Source organism: Hyperolius riggenbachi, chromosome 3, assembly GCF_040937935.1.
Source record: "Hyperolius riggenbachi isolate aHypRig1 chromosome 3, aHypRig1.pri, whole genome shotgun sequence".
Lineage (NCBI taxonomy): Eukaryota > Metazoa > Chordata > Amphibia > Anura > Hyperoliidae > Hyperolius > Hyperolius riggenbachi.
This window is the reverse complement of record NC_090648.1, coordinates 48,828,538-48,847,608: the sequence shown is the minus strand read 5'-3', so window position 1 is coordinate 48,847,608 and position 19,071 is coordinate 48,828,538. Positions and strand designations below refer to the sequence as shown.

General features: G+C 43.1%; 1 protein-coding gene across 1 annotated transcript in view; it reads left to right on the top strand.

Moving 5' to 3' along the window:
- Positions 1 to 9,311, top strand: part of LOC137562093 (mucin-3A-like) — a 42,819-nt gene extending 33,508 nt beyond the window's left edge. The window contains exons 9-12 of the mRNA XM_068273429.1: positions 4,296 to 4,411; positions 6,816 to 6,880; positions 8,873 to 9,008; positions 9,198 to 9,311. Of these exons, the coding sequence (XP_068129530.1) occupies positions 4,296 to 4,411; positions 6,816 to 6,880; positions 8,873 to 9,008; positions 9,198 to 9,311 (431 nt within the window). The remainder of the gene's footprint in view (positions 1 to 4,295; positions 4,412 to 6,815; positions 6,881 to 8,872; positions 9,009 to 9,197) is intronic.
- The last annotated feature ends 9,760 nt before the right edge of the window (positions 9,312 to 19,071 follow it).

Here is a 19,071-nt window from a genome sequence, read left to right as displayed (position 1 = left end):
AATGACGTCACCGACGTCAGCGACGTCGAGACGTCATTGGGAGACCCGATCCACCCCTCGGCGCTGCCTGGCACTGATTGGCCAGGCAGCGCTCGGGGTCTGGGGGGGGGGGGCCGCGCGCCGCACCGGATAGCGGCGATCGGGCGCGCGGCGGCGGCGGCAATCGGGGTGCTGGCTGGCGCAGCTAGCAAAGTGCTATCTGCGTCCAGCAAAAAAAAATTAAGTAAATCGGCCCAGCAGGGCCTGAGCGGCACCCTCCTGGCGGCTTACCCCGTGTCACACACGGGGTTACCGCTAAGGAGGTTAAATACTCTTTGTACTCCTCCTCTTCCTGTTTTATCCGTGAGTCATTTGAACCAAATGGATCCATTATATTCCAATCAAATACATATATTTTCCCCAAACCACTCTCCATATATATTGAATATGTAAAAAATTAAATTTTTAATTTTTTACATATTCAATATATATGGAGAGTGGTTTGGGGAAAATATATGTATTTGATTGGAATATAATGGATCCATTTGGTTCAAATGACTCACGGACAAAACAGGAAGAGGAGGAGTACAAAGAGTATTTAAAGATGGAGTTTTCCAGTAACAATCCAGGTACTGATTCTGATGAAGACAATAGGATTTGTCGAAACATGTCAATCTGAGGTCTGGAGGGGCGCCCCAAAGACTTTTAAAAGTACCTAGATTGTAATCTGGAATCACCGTTCATCATCTTGCATAAACTTATTGCGTACAGGACTTTGGAAGAATCAGGAAGGACTCTGGAATCAAGGTGGAACGCATAGCCAATCCACTTCCTCCCTCCGTGAGAAGGACTGTAACGCAAGTGACCTAGAACTATCGCGAGAGCGAGTGACGTCACACCAGGAAGAACTAGCTGGAACGTGAGTTGAAGCGCTCGTCCGGGCGTACGCGCCGACTGTATTACAACCTGTTTACTGGCGGGGATCACTACGGGGACAGTGTGAGGCCAGTACGGTAGATCAAAGAACTACACGAAGGAAGTAGGTAATGTGGAGCGGCATTGGAGGGATTATTACCCACAAGTCTAGATATTAATCATCCACTTGCCTGAAGTATACTGGCTATAGTGGTCTCTGACCTCTCATATATACACCTCAAGTATATTCCTCCAGGAAAAGTGACAGTGCACCTGTATTTGACCATCTTATACAGGATTATTTTATGCAAGTTCTATTTGCAACTGTCTACATATATGCGCAATACGTATACATATATATATATATATATTTTTTATGAGAATATTTTATTGCTGACATTTTTTCTTCAGAGCACCGCACAGCTCCCATGCATGCATGTGTTGTGTGGTTTGGATGTGGGAAGGAGTTTTGAAGTATCAGTGTCTTTGGAAGAATAACCTTTTCATATGTATGTTGAAAAATCACATTGACTATTAGACAATAAAGTCCAACTCTAAGATTTTATTACCTGCGCTCTTTTACTTTTTTAAGGTATAATTGTGTCAGAAATTTGGCAGTGGGGTTAAGGGGCCCATCACTGCAATAAAGGAAGCAGCAGGTGGAAGGATTGTTCTTGTACAATATTAATAGAAGGAACAAGCAGCACCATCTAGAATAATATAAAATGTTTAAAATATGTCCCTAGTACAATGTATGGCGCTAATATTTTATTTTGAAATAAAGATGCACTTTTTCAGTTTTGCATCCATCAATAATTGCAAGCAAATAGGCAAAAGATAATAGTAATATACCCCTGCAACATACATATTAACCACTTGAGGACCACAGTGTTAAACCCCCCTAAAGACCAGGCCATTTTTTGAGAAATCTCCTGCAAAAGAAGCTTTTTTCTTAAAACCTGCATTTTTTTTTTAGCTACGGGGAAAGTGGGGATTAATCGGGCTTTATTGAATGTGTACTGTGGTTTTTTTCTACTTTAATTATACTTTGTGGCCACTAGAAGATACTGGAAGATACAATGAAGTGCTAGATCTTTTTTTTTTATTGTACATTTTGTTATGTTCTATATTCATATTTCTCCAAAATGCTGCATATTTCTTCAAAGTGTTTCTAAAATGCACAGAGTGTATGTTAATGGTGAGGCAGAGGTATAGCCTTTTTTGTGTTTTTATTGCATTCATAGTTACATAGCTACATTGTTATTTTGGTTGAAAAAAGACATCCATCCATCGAGTTCAACCAGAAAACAAAGATCAAAAACAAGTCAAAAAAACCTTTACAAGACATGGTCCAATTAGCCCCAAAAGGGGCTAATTGGACCATTATGCGGTTTTTGTATAAAAAACAAGTTTGATGATGTATGTTCGCTTCCTGTTGCCTCCCTAGTGATGAGCCAGAGGGGACATCACAAATGTGTTTTTATGCTGGTCACATTACCAAAAATTATCATAAACACATATTAGAAACGCATACAAAACGCACAAAGCCACACAAAACTGTTGTGATTCATATATGTGAAACACAGTAAAACACGAGCAAAACGCATGTGTGTAATGCAAATGCACTCAAAACAAGCTTCCTTATGCCAAAACCGCAGAAACATATTTGCAGCAAAACAAAACCTTTTACTCACCGCCTAGTGTGGTCCCAGCCTGACACTGCAAGCAATGGATAATCTTCTAACATTTCATCAATGCTCACTAGGGTCTGGTGTGATTGAGCTGAGGGATGCTCATGCTATATTTCTCCTCCGATTATCAGAGAGTTTGAAAAACCCTATACAGGATTGCTGGATGTTTTATGATATCCTCACTAGGGATACCCTAGTAAATATTTTCCTGGGTGTCTGTACTTGCTGTTTAAAGTTGATCCGAGGTGAACTTTTACTCATTGCATAATTGTGTTCCTTTCCTATTGTTTATAGGGCATTCCTTGTGTCAAATACTTTTTTGCTTTTTTTTTTAATACTCTAATTCCCTATGAACTAAATAAACCACGCCCACAGGTTTTCAGAGAGCCTCGGCAGTAGCAAGGGCTCATGGGAGCTCAGTCTGGGCAGGGGGAGGAGGAGGTGTTACTAGCCATTGATTTCAGAGGCAAAGGGAAGGAGAGAGTAGGGGGATTAGGTTTTTTTCACAGGCTGAGTGCTCAAGATGCAGATAAGCCTGCCTCTGTGTAGTGTTGGGCGAACACCTGGATGTTCGGGTTCGGGCCGAACAGGCCGAACATGGGCCAGATGTTCGGCATGTTCGGCCCGAACGCCGAACTCAATGGGAGTCAATGGGACCCCCGAACATGCCCATTTTGGGGGCCCTATGGGGTCGCAGGCATAAGGGGGGAGCATGCCCCGGTCGCGGGGGGGGTCGGAAATTCCCCCCACCCCCTCCGCTAGCGCTCCCCCCTCTGCCCGCTTCCCCATACAAAAAGTTTAAATCAAGTTCAATAGTACCTGGGCTGGTGGCATTGGCTGGCAGTGGAGTGAGGAGGAGGAGGAGTCCGAATAGCAGAGTGACGTTGAGGCCGGGCAGCGGGCGGTTCAGCGCTAGTACCCTTGTGGTACTTCCGCCCTTTCTCTGACCTCACGTCCTCTGCGTGATGACGCATACGAGGGTACGCGTGATGCGTACCCTCGTATGCAGAGGACGTGAGGTCAGAGAAAGGGCGGAAGTACCACAAGGGTACTAGCGCTGAACCGCCCGCTGCCCGGCCTCAACGTCACTCTGCTACTCGGACTCCTCCTCCTCCTCACTCCACTGCCAGCCAATGCCACCAGCCCAGGTACACTACTATTGAACTTGATTTAAACTTTTTTTATGGGGAAGCGGGCAGAGGGGGGAGCGCTAGCGGAGGGGGTGGGGGGAATTTCCGACCCCCCCCGCGATCGGGGCATGCTCCCCCCTTATGCCTGCGACCCCATAGGGGGGCCGTATTGCGGCCTGTTCGGCCGAACAGGGCCCTGTTCGCCCGAACAGGGGCCCTGTTCGGCCCTGTTCGGGGGCATACAGAAGTTCGGGGCGAACCCGAACTTAAAAGGCCGAACACCATCAGGTGTTCGGCCGAACTCGAACATCACCCGAACAGGGTGATGTTCTGCAGAACCCGAACAGTGGCGAACACTGTTCGCCCAACACTACCTCTGTGTAATGTTTACAAACAACATGGCTGCTGTCATTGTATCACAGGAAGAAATAATAATTTTCTATTACATCTGTTTGCAACTAGATTTGCTGTGTAAACTATCTAAACTTTAGATAAGATATATAGACAAGTTACTTGTTCTAGTTAGTTTTTCATCTCGGATCCGCTTTAAGTTAATATAAATCTGTCTATCTCATTACAGCGGTAGTTACTGTAACAGTTTCTGTTACTATTAGCATCACTCAAACATTTTCACCGAAACTCAAGGATAAAGAGACCCCAGAATACAAATCATTTGAAAAGGCATTTGTGGCAGAGGTATGTAAGTGTAAATTGAAGTTCCAATCAGTGCCTGCATTTTTATTTTCTTAAAGGTAAACTTTACCCTAAAAATTGTAATAGGGAAAAAAATAGTGCAAGACATAGCAAAGTGGGACATTAAAAAATAGAAGATAGATTAAGAAGTGATTCACACTTGCCACATAATTAATTCAAAATGTTTTGATCCACTGTGTGCCTGCAGGTCATTATCTTTACTTTGGCATATATGAAATAAAAAGAAATGTACCAACTCACCAACTGCCCTTATCTATAAGCATCATGTCTAGTTCACCAACAATATGATAGCCTAAAATAGAAATATATATATATATATATATATATATATATATATATATATATATATATATATATATAATACACAGAGGGATATACTGCTTTCTTGGCAGTTGGCAACAATATACTATTATTATTATTATTATTATTATTATTATTATTATTATTTATTGGATTTATATAGCGCCAACATATTACACAGCGCTGCACAATAAATAGGATTACAGACAATGATAACAGGGGTGACAGAACAATACAGTTAACAGACCATAGATACAACAATACAGGTAATAGCAAAAAGATACACAACACAATGCAGATAGTAGTACAATGCCAGATCATAAACTGGAGTGGTAGTGGTAAAAATTACCAGTTCCAAATTCTGGGTAAAGTGCACACAGTCATGTATGATACACAAGGGGAGAGGGCCCTGCCAAAGGCTTACAATCTAGAGGGAGTGGTTGGGGGCACAAAAGGAGGGGGTGCATCAAGAAGTTATTGGCAGAAAGGATTAGGGCAGTGTTGAGTTGATGTAGGCCTCCTTGAAGAAGTGAGTTTTGAGTGCTTTTTTGAATCTCTCACAATGTTATGAGGTTGCCAGCCAGGAAACAGCCATGGGGGTTTAACCATTTAACCTAAATACACAACAAGAGGCAACAATTGACTGTGGGAAATGGGGTATCAGATACTAATTGGGATGGAGTTCAGTTCTGGGTTAAAAGAAAAATCAGTTTACTACAGTGATTTCACCGAATTTACACAGAAGTGCACATCGCACTATGCAGCAGTAAGATCCAGTCTTCATTGGACAATTATGTACGTGTCCTTATCCATGGCCAAAAAATACAGACATGTTCATCATCATATAAAAACAGAAAATGATCCAACCCTAGAAACAAACTACTTCCACCTGAGGGTGGGGAATTCACAAGGCCACCTCTAAAATCTGGACTGGAGTATGATAGAGTTAAACTAATATAGCAAACTAAGACACTATCTAGTATACAGTACATACCATTAGAAATCTATGTGCCCATGTAGAAGATCAAGAAAGCCATAACCAGTGCTAATGGATGAGAAGTAGTGATAGTTGAACATCACAATTTTGGGTTTGTGATTACGTTCCCAAATTTTACTGCAAAGACTTGTGAAACAATTGTTTAAAGCGAGCTTGACTGACTTTAAAACAACTTAACGACCGCCTAACGCCGATAGGCGATGGCAGGTCGAAGTGGTGTTACCAGGCTGCTCAATGTCAGTTCACGGAGGGTGTCTCCGGGAACAGTCTGCGAGCCGCTGATCCTTTTCACTTTTTCCACCACTAGAGTATATTTACGTCCTCTGTGACTTCATCTAAGCCACGAGGACGTAGATATACGTCTTGTAGCTGAAGCACAGCTGTGCACAATTGGGCTTGCTCCTGTGCAAAATTTCCGGCACTATCTGATGCAGCACTAATTAATGAAAGGGAATATATGTTCCCTGATTTATTTATTTTTAACATTAAAAATACTATTTTCTCAGTTCATATTGAAAAATACAAACTGAAGCATCATTTCAGAATCAAATATCTTCACTGTAAATTGTGACAGGAACATAATTTGAGTTTTGTGATAAAAAGTAGAAATAGCAAACAAAATTTGTGTTTTTTATGCACATTAGCATTTTTTTATTTTTAAACTGGAACTGGCAAAACTGAGAAATAATGTTTTTCTATTTTTTTCCTATTAAAATGCATAGAAAACAAAATTGTTCGAATTTTTTTATTTTTAAACTGGAACTGGCAAAACTGAGAAATAATGTTTTTTCTATTTTTTTTCCTATTAAAATGCATAGAAAACAAAATTGTTCGAAGAAAAAAATGCCATACAATGAAAGCCTAGTTAGTCTTGAAAAAAACAATGTACTGTATATTTCATTTGGGTGTCATAAGTAGGGATAGCGTTATTGCTGATTAAATAGGGACATAGCTAAAATGTCAAAACTGCTCTAGCCCATAAGTGGGAAACAAGGTCCGGATATGAAGTGGTTAAAATTCCCCTTGTGTACTACTATTTGAAATTCTGCATATTTTACTGAAAATGTCACTTTTTACTCTTTCTTACAGATGACAGCGTACTACAAACCTGCCCTTCTTGGAGTTTCTTTTAAAGTTATAATAAAAGTTATAAGGTAAGACTAAAACCTTTCCCTCAGAAGTAGCATTACTCCAAAACCAAGTAGAACAAGAGGAGATAAAAGTATCTGTTAGTTGACAAGAGCCTGCTCTTTTTTTTTTTTTTTTTGTAAGACAGTTAAAAGGAACTTTAAGAGGAATACAGAGGCTGCCATCTTCACTCCCTTATACACGATGCTAGTTGCCTGGCTGCCGTGCTGATCTTTTAGCTTCAGTTGTGTTTGAGTCACACACCTGCAACAAGGTGGCTGCCAGTGGAGTCACACCAGAGTCACAGCATCTGATGTGCTGCTCATTCTGAGCCAGTGACTTATAGTATTAGAGGCAGTACATCGTCACTGAAGTAGGACTGGTATTATTAATTAGAGAATGGCAGTCTCTGTGTTTCTCTCATTTTAGATTAACACAACTTTAACCACTTAACGACCGTCTAACGCCGATAGGCGTCGGCGGGTCGTAGTGGTATAGCATGGAAACGGCCACTCGATCGAGTGGCCTTTCCAGGCCAGTTCACGGAGACTGTCTCCGTGCACAGTGTGCGAGCCGCCGATCGCGGCTCGCACGCATAATGTAAACACACGGGGAAGAAATCCCAACTGTTTACATCATACGTCGCTGCTGCGCAGCAGAGCTGTGATGTAGATCGGCGATCCCCGGCCTCTGATTGGCCTGGGATTACCGGCATCTGATAGGCAGAAGCCTATACTATCAGGTGCAGGACGGATATCCTATCCGTCCTGCGCCACTCAGAGGGGAAGGGAGAGGGAGGGAACGGAGGTGAGGCCAGAAAACGCTGCGGAGGGTGGCTTTGAGGAGCCCCCCCTCCAGCAAATCAATAATAGCCGGCAGCGATCAGACCCCCCCAGCAGGACATCCCCCTAGTGGGGAAAAAAAGGGGGAAGTCTGATCGCCCTGGCACATACCTGATCGGTGCTGCGGGCTGTAGAGCCCACGCAGCACCGATCACTGGAATATCCCCTGGTCCACACTGTCATCAATGTAGCCTGGTGAAAGGGTTCTTTAACCACTTAATGACAAGCTGACTTATAAATGGAGAATGGAACTGCTGACTTTAAGAAAAAGTCGCCCTGTGTAATACAATGTAACTATGGAAAGATGGATATCATTTTAAAGCTTTCTTTCTCCTCTTTCTGACGACACATAAATCGTCGCCCTATGCCTTTTAGTTTTCTCTATTCTCGCGGCCGCTGCAATTTCAATCGCAAAAATTGCAAAAACTAAAAGGCATAGGGTGGCGGTTTATATATCATTGGAAAGAGGAGGAAGAGAGCTTTAAAATGATATGCATCTTTCCATAGTTTCTGCACTGCTCAGAGTCCCTTTAACCCCCTTCCAACCGCCTAACAACGTTCGGTGTCGGGAGGGTGGCTCCCCCAGGAACACGTAACGCCGAAAAGTCCTTGGGCCAGGTTTTGCAGGAGATTGTGCGCGCCAATGCTCATGAATCTCCGCTTAAATGACAGAGCTCAGCTCCATCATTAGTCTCCCAGCGGCGATCGCCGTCTATTCACATTGTCAGCTCTGCAATCTATGGCACCACTGTATTGGGGACTAGAGATGGCCCGCAAAAGTTTGAGTTTGTGCAAATCTTGCTAACCGCCATAGACTTCAATGGGCAGGCAAATTTTTAAAAAAGGAAATAAAATGTCAGTCTCTCGTCGTCGTGTTTGTGTAGTGATGGCCGTGCTTGTGCGCACATTGGCGAGAGTGCAGGCGATGATAAAAATTAAAAAATACGTGCTTATTTTTTTTTCATGAATTGAAAATTGAAAAGTTATTTATAAAATTCTACAAGGTTTTTTTTTTCTTGATATGTTACTTTGATAACTGTGGTAATTCCAGAGCTAATACCACCCGACGAGCGCTGACCTGCACGGTGCTATTAAGAACTTGTGCTGTGTACAAACACCTGTGCCTTCTTAAGTTGTGAATGTGAAAGCAATCTCTAATCCAACAAAACTGAGAAGCATCGCACAGAAAATTTTGCTGCAGATAAATTGCAAGCTTGAAAGAGAGCTGTGGGGAGTGGATATTCCCTTGAAAATTGTGATTATGGATGGTTTGAAGCTGTACCTTGTGGCCGCTCTTCAGAAGTACTACGAGGTAAATCATGCGCTGCCAGAGAAGATTGTGGTGCAATGAGATGGAGTGGGGTGTGGACATTCCCCTGAAAAATCTGATGGTGATCGGAATGGATCTACCATGATGCCGGCCAGAGTTCCCATTCAGTGACAGGCTTTGTGGCCAGCATAAATTCTTTCCTGACCCACTGATACTCCCGTCACTGTGTAGTCTTTCCTTCCACATCAGGAGATTATGGATGCCTTGAAGCTGTACCTTGTGGCCGCTCTCCAGAAATACTACAAGGTAAATCATGCACTGCCAGAGAAGATTGTGGTGTACTGAGATCATGGAGTGTCAGATGGACAGCTCAGCACAGTGCAGAATTATGAGATCCCGCAGTTACAGATCTGCTTTGGTACTTTTGAAAATTATTCCCCTCGCATAATTGTAATTGTTGTGCAGAAAATGATCAGCTCCAATCTGTACTGCTCTGCGTCAGGAGCATTTGTCACCCCTGTTCCCGGTACCATCGTGGACCATACTGTCATCATCACCAACCGCACCTGGGTGGATTTCTTCCTGCTCTCCCACCATGTCAGGCAAGGATGTGTCATTCCCACTCTCTATATATGTAATGGTGAACACTGCCAGCCTCACCCCTGACCTCCTACAAAGGTAGACTTTCAAATTATGCCACATGAACTGGAACTGGCGTGGAACTATCCGAGTGCCAGCACCCTGTAAATATGTCCGTAAGCTGTCTTCCCTGTCCTGACAGTTACGTCACCATGAGCCTTCCTTTCAGCTGTGTGATAAGCTCATCTATCTTTAAGTGTTGGGAACAACCGGCATAGTTTTTTTGCCCATTGCCCACGCAATTACCTTGCTTTAAAGAGACTCTGAAGCGAGAATAAATCTCGCTTCAGAGCTCATAGTTAGCAGAGGCACGTGTGCCCCTGCAACCCGCCGCTATCGCGCCGCTAAACGGGGGTCCCTTCACCCCCAACCCATGCCCCACCCCCCCCTGCAACACTTGGTTGCTCATGGAGGCAGGGCTAACGGCTGCAGCCCTGCCTCCAGTCGCGTCTATCAGCGGCGCATCGCCGCCTCTCCCCCGCCCCTCTCAGTGAAAGAAGACTGAGAGGGGCGGGGGAGAGGTGGAGATACGCGCTGACAGATGCGCGTGGGGCAGGGCTGCGGCGGTGAGCCCTGCCCCAACCAGGAAGCGCTCCCCCCTGCACCGAGGGGATTTGGGGGTGAAGGGACCCCCGTTTAGCGGCGCGATAGCGGCGGTTTAGCAGGGGCACACATGCCCCTGCTATCTATGAGGTCTGAAGCGAGATTTATTCTCGCTTCAGACTCTCTTTAAATAGCCTTACCTTTTGTTTGTATTGTTCTGGCCAGGGATCATGCTCTAGATCTCTCCCAAAACTGATTTAGCTTGAAATAGTCTTTATTTCAGAACTTTTTTTTGGGGGGGGGGGGGGGCGTATAACAATATGAAATAAAACAAACAACAGTTAAAGTGTTAAGTGGGAGTATCCCACTCAACCGGGCTTGGGCATCACAGTGTGCTTACTAAGTGGGCATACTAACATCAAGAGGGGCTAAGAGTTTAAAAGTGGTGGGACCTCCGCTAACAGTTCCACCACTTTGTGCTTACAGCAAGAGTCCAGTAGCATTGCCACCCAGTACAGGTCGTTCTCCTTGAACGATTTTTATATGGGGGTCCCACTCTCAACAGGCAGGACAGCATGAAAGAAACCATTTGAACAAGGATGGATGCCAAGATTGCCAGCTCCTCTTCCTCACTGAGGTCACAAAAGGTTTCCTCCTCCCCCCAAGCCCCTCAGTGACAGTGCTCTGTCTGTGGACACAGAGCTATGCAATAGTGCAAACACAATACAGTGATAACAGAGGCCCTGGAGTTCCACCATGCTAACTAGTTATGTGACCAGGCAGCCACGCGACATTGGGCGGTAACAGGTCTGTAAGGCCCTTAGCTGTGCTGGTGCTGCATGCGCGCTCAACTGAATGGACCAGCTTGGGCGTTATTTATAAAAAAAAGTATTTATTTTTTTGAAAAAAAAATGTCAATCTAATTTACAAAAAAAAAAATGTACACACGTCCATGTGTGTAGTGACGTATGAGGTGGTGTAACATCCTTGGCGCCTTCATCTTGTACCAATAATGGTTGCGCATCATACATTCATCACAGGAATGTGTGAAAAACTCCTCAACATCTCAAGTGGAGCGGCAGTGGTGCTAGAAGTAGTGGTGGTGGCTGCCGGCTGAGTGGTAAGTAGTTGTGGGGTGCCCGAATCAGAGCAGGAGGAGGAAGATATGTCACGGTTCCGTGTGGAAGCTGAGGAAGATGAGGTGTTCTGTGTTAACCAGTCAACTATGTCCTCTGAATGTTGGGGGTTGAGGGTATGTGCCCTCTGAACACTGCAATAGTCGAGGGCCGCACGACCAGCATGACCTTGAAAAGATTTATGGGGTGACCTGCCTCTGCCTGTCATTTTTTCCATATTGTGGTATGCAGTACTACTAACTATATTCAATAGTGGTAGACAGTATGTGTAATCACAAAGAGGCACACAATCAGTATCAAATACACAGCAGAGTTGTGTGTGTGTGTGTGTGTGTGTGTGTGTGTGTGTGTGTGTGTGTGTGTGTGTGTGTGTGTGTGTGTGTGTATTACAGGGCTGTGTACTTTAACAGACACACACAGAGATATCCTATAGTAAGTTCAGTCACAAATATAGTTGCAAGCTAAGCACTGCTCATAATACACAATGTACTGGTTTGTAATAGAATAGAACAATATGAGCCTTCTAAAGGGCTTTTGTTTTGGGGTGCATTCAGCAATAAAGAACAGCCTAGTTAACTGTTCCTGTCTCTCTGAGGGCTGTATGCATTGTGTCACCCACACAGAGAGCTAAGTTCAATCACAAATATAGTGGAAAGATATGCACTGGTAATAGAGTGTGCTGGTGGACCACAAAGGCCAGCTGGGACTGTGGGCTGTATCTATGCAGTGTCACCCACACAGAGAGCTATGCTATAGTAAGTTCAATCACAAATACAGTGGAAAGATGTGCACTGGTAACACAGTGTGCTGGCGCAGTACAGCAAGGGCCAGCTGTGACTGTGAACTGTATGCAGTGTCACACACACACAAAAAAAAATCAGAAGAATATTAAATCTAAAAAAGGGCTTTTTGGGGTACTTTCAGCAACAAATTTCAGCAAGGAGCAAGCTAACAACAGCCTAACTCTTTCCCTATCTCCAGAAAGTGCTGTCCCTTCCTCTCACTACAGCAGCAGACAGAGACTGAGAACATAGCCGGCGCTGCTGCTTTTTTATAGTGGGGGGACAGGGGTCCATGGGGGAGTGCAGCCTAATTGGCTGCCATGTATCTGCTGACTGTGATGTAGAGGGTCAAAATTTAGCTCAATGACGAGGTATAGGGGGCGGGTCAAATGTGCTGTGTGTTCGCGTCCCACCGTGGACACCGACAGCTGATATCTGCCAGTAACTGTCCACCGGCGAACCGTTTGGGCCATCTCTAATGGAGACAGCCGTGTCACTCGGGGAGGCTCAAGAGCGATTAGTTGTCATAGGCTGACACCTATGACAGATGATCACTGTCATTGGCTGGCAGGAGGAGGGAGGGAAAAAATAAATAAAGAATAGGTCATTTTATTTTAAAAAAGACAAATAAACAAATAAAAAATAAACATAATGGGAGCGATCAGAGTCCACCAACAGAAATTTTTGTTGGTGGGCAGAAAAGGGGGGATACACTGATGTGCTAGTGTTGTATGACTCTGCAGCAAGCTTTTAAAGCTGCAGAACCCTAAATTTTAAGCCTATGGTCCTGAAGTGGTTAAAGTTGCAGTGAAGCTGAAGCATATATTTCATGTACTGTATGCATTACATCGCATGGGCACCACCTGATAAGAACCTTCTCCCCTGTTGCATTGTGATCCTTAGAGCCATGAAATATTACACATACAGATTTACATAGATAAGTGAAACAAGCTAAAAACAAACAAACAACAACAACAATAAAATACATTATTTACTATAATCAGCAACAGTGATGGATAACATAGTGAACAAATGTTTGCAGACTGTTTACAAATTTTTCTGTGCTAGTTTGCAAACCAGAAGTTTGCAGAAAGCCTCATTGACTTCAAGGCATATTTTCAGCCAGAAATTCTTAAAGGTGTACAAAATTTCCTAAAACACGGGCAGTAGCACAGCAGAGGGGGATCAATGGCAACATTTTCCAAAAATACCAATCTTTTCACAGTGGCTTTTTTTTAATGCATAAACACAGGAAGGTGATGTTTGGTTCCTAGGTTTTGCAAATTATGTTCTTTAGAATGGCTTTCATGTTTACCTGCCTAAAAATTGTTGGTTGCAGACACTGTAGCAGAGGCCTGAAAAATTTGGCATAAAAAATGTATCTATTATATTTTTAAAGTGTTTGTGGCATAAAATGTTTACATTTCAAATATTTTATCACTGTTTATCCTGCCTGAGTTCTGGTTAACTTATTTGGAAAACTCTTAAAAGACAACACTAGCCACATCTGGGTTCTACTACAGTACATCCTTCTTCTTCTAACGTTCCAACTGGCAATCATTTCTGTTTTGTTTCGTGTTTTGTTCTAATGTTCTGTCTTAGTATTTTGTTTTTGAAATCATTAATGTCCTAATTGTGCTGCTACATTTAAGTAGACAGTGAAGCATGTGCATATTAATTTCTTGTATGCAACAAGCTTGCCACGTGCACAAGTTTACGATCAATCGTTGGTTAGGTCCAGAGTACGATATTTGCCTGGACGACTTGGTTTTTTTAAAGACATATTGGGGGACATTTATGTCCCACTTTTCCAATAGTCTACTAAGAGATTGCTCTTGAAGCCTAGTTTGCCCAGTCATAAATGACTTTGTAATGGGCTACTAGTACTTCTGGTGGCATTGCAAATAGTGATTATTGTGTCTACCAGGTACTTAATATATATGGTTATCTAACCTTTGGATGTGGGGCAGCATGGTGGCGTAGTGGTTAGCGTTCTCACCTTGCAACACTGGGTCCCTGGTTTGCATCCCAGCCAGGTCAACATCTGCAAGGAGTTTGTATGTTCTCCCCATGTCTGCGTGGGTTTCCTGTGGATACTCCGTTTTCCTCCCAAAAACATACAGATAAGTTAATTGGCTTCCCCCTAAATTGGCCCTAGACTATGATACATACACTACACAATATATAGACATATGACTATGGTAGGGATTCGATTGTGAGCTCCTCAGAGGGACAGTTAATTGACAAGGTAATATACTCTGTACAGAGCTGCGGAAGATGTTGGCACTATATAAATACTAAATAATAATAATGTTCTAGAATCCGTTTGGGTATGAAACCTCAAGCTGTATGGTACTACTTCTACTGTTCAATGCACAAATGGCTACTCTGATTTGATTATTTGCCTGTCATGTTCCCTGATGCCAATAACATCTTATAATGAAGAAGAAAAAAAAGTAAAATATGTCTACTGAAATTTCATGGCATTTGCAGGCACTGTAGCAGAGGCCTAATATTTTTTTTTTACTTTCAGCCACTGTAGGAGAGTCCTGAAAATTGACACGTGCCAGCCTAATAATAAATAATGTACATACAATTTAAGTAGGACCATATTTTGTATTGAGTAATGGTGGAGGATAGCTGTGGGTGGGCAAGAGGAATGGCAAAGCCTAAACATTTGTAGTTGCAGCCGTCTGAGAGGTTTGCATTTACCTGTCTAAAGATTTTAAATTGCTTCCACTGTCTGAGAAGCCTGTAAAATTAGGAGTTTTAACAGCCTAAACATTTCTAGTTATTGCCTAATGAATGGACACAGTGCTGAAATGTGAAAATTGTTCTGGTGTTTAAGAGGAAAACCCTTAGAGGCAAAGTGTTTAATGCTCTTTAAACAACTAACAACCGTTTCTAGGTGTAATAATACCACATTTAGTGCATGAGCATAACTTTTTTTTGTATGACACGTTTGTAAGTTAAGTGTTTATATGGTGAGAAATATCTGTAAAAAATGAAGAAAAAATTAAAATAAATTCCAATTAACCTCCTATGATTAAAGGACCAATGTCGCAAAAATCTTAAAATTTAAAATAAATGTAAATACATACAAATAAGAAGTATGTTTCTTCCACAGTAAATTGATCCATTAACTATTTTACTCCTATGTCACTTACAGCAGGTAGTAGAAATCTGACATTACCGTTCTGGGCTAGTCCATTTCTCCATAGGGGATTCTCAGCATGGCCTTTATTCTTTATAAAGACACTCCTTGAAAAAGATTTATTAAAAAAATGCTGGCCAGCCGCCCTGCTCACTTTTTTGGCAGTTGAACAAAGCAACTGCCATTCACTAAGTGCTTTTGAAAATAAAGAAAACCCATAGAATCACCCATGAGGAGATGACCTAGTCCAAAACCTGTTGGTTCTGTCAGATTTCTTCTACTTACTGTAAGTGACAGCAAAAAGAGGTGCATTACAGACTTTTAGACCCTAAAACCAGAAAAAAATCCTACTGCAGAGAGATCTGCAGCAGCCCAGCACATTACTCTTCTCCCCTGGATACAGTGCTGCAATTCTCCCTCCGGGTGGCGCTGTATCCCGATGGTGAGATCGCAGCTTGTCGTCATGACAACAGGCAGCAATCTCACCAGAGGGATCCAGAGCCTTCGAGGAACGGAAGAAGAATGGCTGCCAGCATCTGGATCCCGGAGGAGGTGAGTTGAAATGCCCACTGTGGGCAATGCACTACCTATACCGGCTCCCGGTGGCTACCATGAGTCAGACTCAGGGTTACCACTCTGAGCTGTGGATTTCTGACCTGAGCCTGACACGTGGTTACTGCTAAGGAGGTCAAAGGGTACCTGACTCATATTGAATTTTCAAAATTAAACACAGAGGTATGTTGACAAGCAAGGTATGTTAATAAGCAAGGTACAAATCCACCACTAGCAGAAGAGCAAAAGATCAGTAGAAATTAGTTTCTCCACATGTGCAAAATCCAGTTGCTATTGTGCAGCCACCCAATGTGAATAGTATTAAACTGAATTACTTACCAGAAGTTTGCTAACTGTACATACTTCTGCAACTGCAAGGTTCCATCTTCCCCTGTTTTTATCCCCCTTATTTCTCCCTTCTGATGTTCCTCCAAATAATGTGGCTGTTGAATAACTAATGATCTAGGAATGACCAGTCCTCGGTCCACAGCCATATTCATGTTAGAATATTTCAGTTTACCTTATTCAAAACTATTTCTTCTGTCTTACATTCTGCAATTCTAAGATACATTGTTTACATGCTGCTCTGCTCCTTTCACTTACACTTGCAACTTGCAATTTGGTGGTTATCTACAATGATGACAACATTTTTCCTCCTCTTCTAGAGAAGGAAGTATCATTGTGGATCATGACGTTGTTATTCCAAGCAATTTTTCAGATGTTCAAAATGATGTACAAAAATATAATAATGAACTTCGGAGTGTACTTTATGATAGTACAGAAGGTAGCTGTACCCCCAATAACACAGGTACGTATGAATGTCAACAACTTATTAGATTCTAGATCTTGTGCACACTGCACAAACCAACACACGGCTTTAGGGCCAAGTTTCCACTACACGCAGATTGGATGCAGAATGGATGCAGAAAAACTGACTCCCATGAATGCCTATGGACCTGTTTCCACTAAACGCAATCTGTCTGATGCAGATTTTCTCATAGGCATTCATTGGAGTCAGTTTTCCTGCATCCATTCTGCATCCAATCTGCGTGTAGTGGAAACAGGCCCTAAAGTCTACTCCGAGGCATACATGATAGAAACCATGGGCCGTGACTTATATTAACATCTTTACTCGAGGAAATAATTTTGTGCATGAAAACATAAAACGTCCCTGAAGCGAGCTTAAAAAAAGTTAAATACCTTTAGGGGGACGGCTCAGGATCCACAGAGCATTCCCGGTCCTCACTATATCACCTTGTTTCACCACTCAAATTTGTTGCCTTCAGGACATTCGGAAGGCTTCCAAAGCAGGTGCATCCCCAAGTGCTTCCTAAAATGGGCATATCCGTACTGCGCATGCACAAGCATACACTTGTGTGTGGGCAGTACAAACCCACCTTTCTTTGAAAGTTCTCGGGGACTCAAGTGCTTCCAACGCCTTCCAAAGAGTCCCGAAGAGCTATTCGACCTGAAGATCACATAACGAACACAGGGGAACAGCATCAAAATGAAAGGATGCAGAGAGGACCAGGCCGGCTCTATGCAATCCAGAGGCTTTTCTCTAAATAGGTAGCTAACTTTTTAAAAGCTAGCTTCAGGGTCACTTTAATGCAGCTAGAAACAGTGCCAATCAAAATGAAGTGGAAGTTGCTCAAAACCAAGCGGAATACAATTTGCATAAAATTAGCATTCAAGACAGCATTTTTGGATCTTGTTGACCATTTCTCACCTCAACCCAAGCCCCTTATACTCTTTCTATGTGTATCTGTGGGCTCCTCTTGTTATTACCCTCTCATTTTTTAGTTTTACTAACTAGTCATTATATTGGTGTTTTAAGTGGACATCTGCTGTAATTACAAAGTGAAAAAAAGGCAAAACAGTTACTAGAAGTGTTGAATTGACATTTATTTTCATGAAACACAATGCAAAAAGAATATCAGCATGTTCATTCATTACTGGTGGGTGGGCACAGGGCACAATCTTAATTTTGCTGTTGTCCCAAACCAATACATGGAAATTCCAGAATACACTAATTCATAGCAACCACTTTAAAGGGTCACATAAGGCTAGCTAAAAAAATGAGTTTTACGCAACTGGGGCTTCCACCAGCCCCCTGCAGCTGTCCGGTGCCCACGCAATCTCGCTCGGAACCTCCTGTCCCCGCCGGCGGCTACTTCCGGTTTGGGCGACAGGCGCCAACAGGCTGGGAACGTGAGTGATTCTTCGCATTCCTGGCCACAATAGCGCCCTCTATACTGCTATTGCGGCCAGGAAATCGAAGAATCACTCGCACTCCCAGGCCTGTCGCCGAAAACGGAACTAGCTGATGGCGAGGACAGGAGGATCCAAGTGAGACTGCGTGGGCACCGGACAGCTGCAGGGGGCCGGTGGAAGCCCCATGTGAGTAAAACAATTTTTTAGCTAGCCTTAAGTGTCCCTTTAAGGTGAAGGGTACAGGCTGGTGTACTTTTTTTCTGGTTGAATTTGTTGGATGTATGTCTTTTTTCAACCCAAATAACTATATACCAAAAGTGTGTGTGTGTGTGTGTGTGTGTGTGTGTGTGTGGGGGGGGGGGGGGGGGGGGGGGCAAACACGCTGGTTCTTCAGCTAATCACATGCACTACCACCTCCTGAAAGGCACCAGAACCAATTGGGAGAGCTGATGGTTCCTCTTGACCAATAACAGGAGACAGAAGCTCCAGTAAAACGTGCCAGAGATGAGCACACCTGAAGGGCTATTAGGACCTATTAGAATCATGCAGGCTCCTGAGTATCAGTGTGATTGGTGTATTGCAGTATCAGTCAGGCTACTGTAATCCCGCCCATAGAAACTCCAATACCCTAAAAACGTTTTACAAGCAATTTAAAGCCCACTTCCGGTTTTCTACCCGGATATCCAAATCCGGGCGGATATCTGGGATACTGGGTTCGGATATCCGATTCGTAGCTGTAAATGTTTGCAGCTCTTATTAATGAGGGTTATGTATCATGCCATCCCATTGCCTGTTGCACTTTATTGCTTGAGGCTACCATAAACATTCAATTTTGATTGTATTTCTCATTTAGATTACTCAAACTGTGGTAACTATTGTTTACTTATTTACAGAGACTGAGCAGTGTAGCTTAGATAGAAAGACAGCTTGGGGGGTAGAGATGTGGCGAACATAGAATTTTCTGTTCGTGAATGCAAACTTCTGCAAATGTTTGCGAACAGGCGGATGGTGGCTGGATGGTGTAGTGATCAAGGGCTCTGACACAGGAGACCAGGTTTTAAATCTCGCCTGTTCAGTAAGCCAGC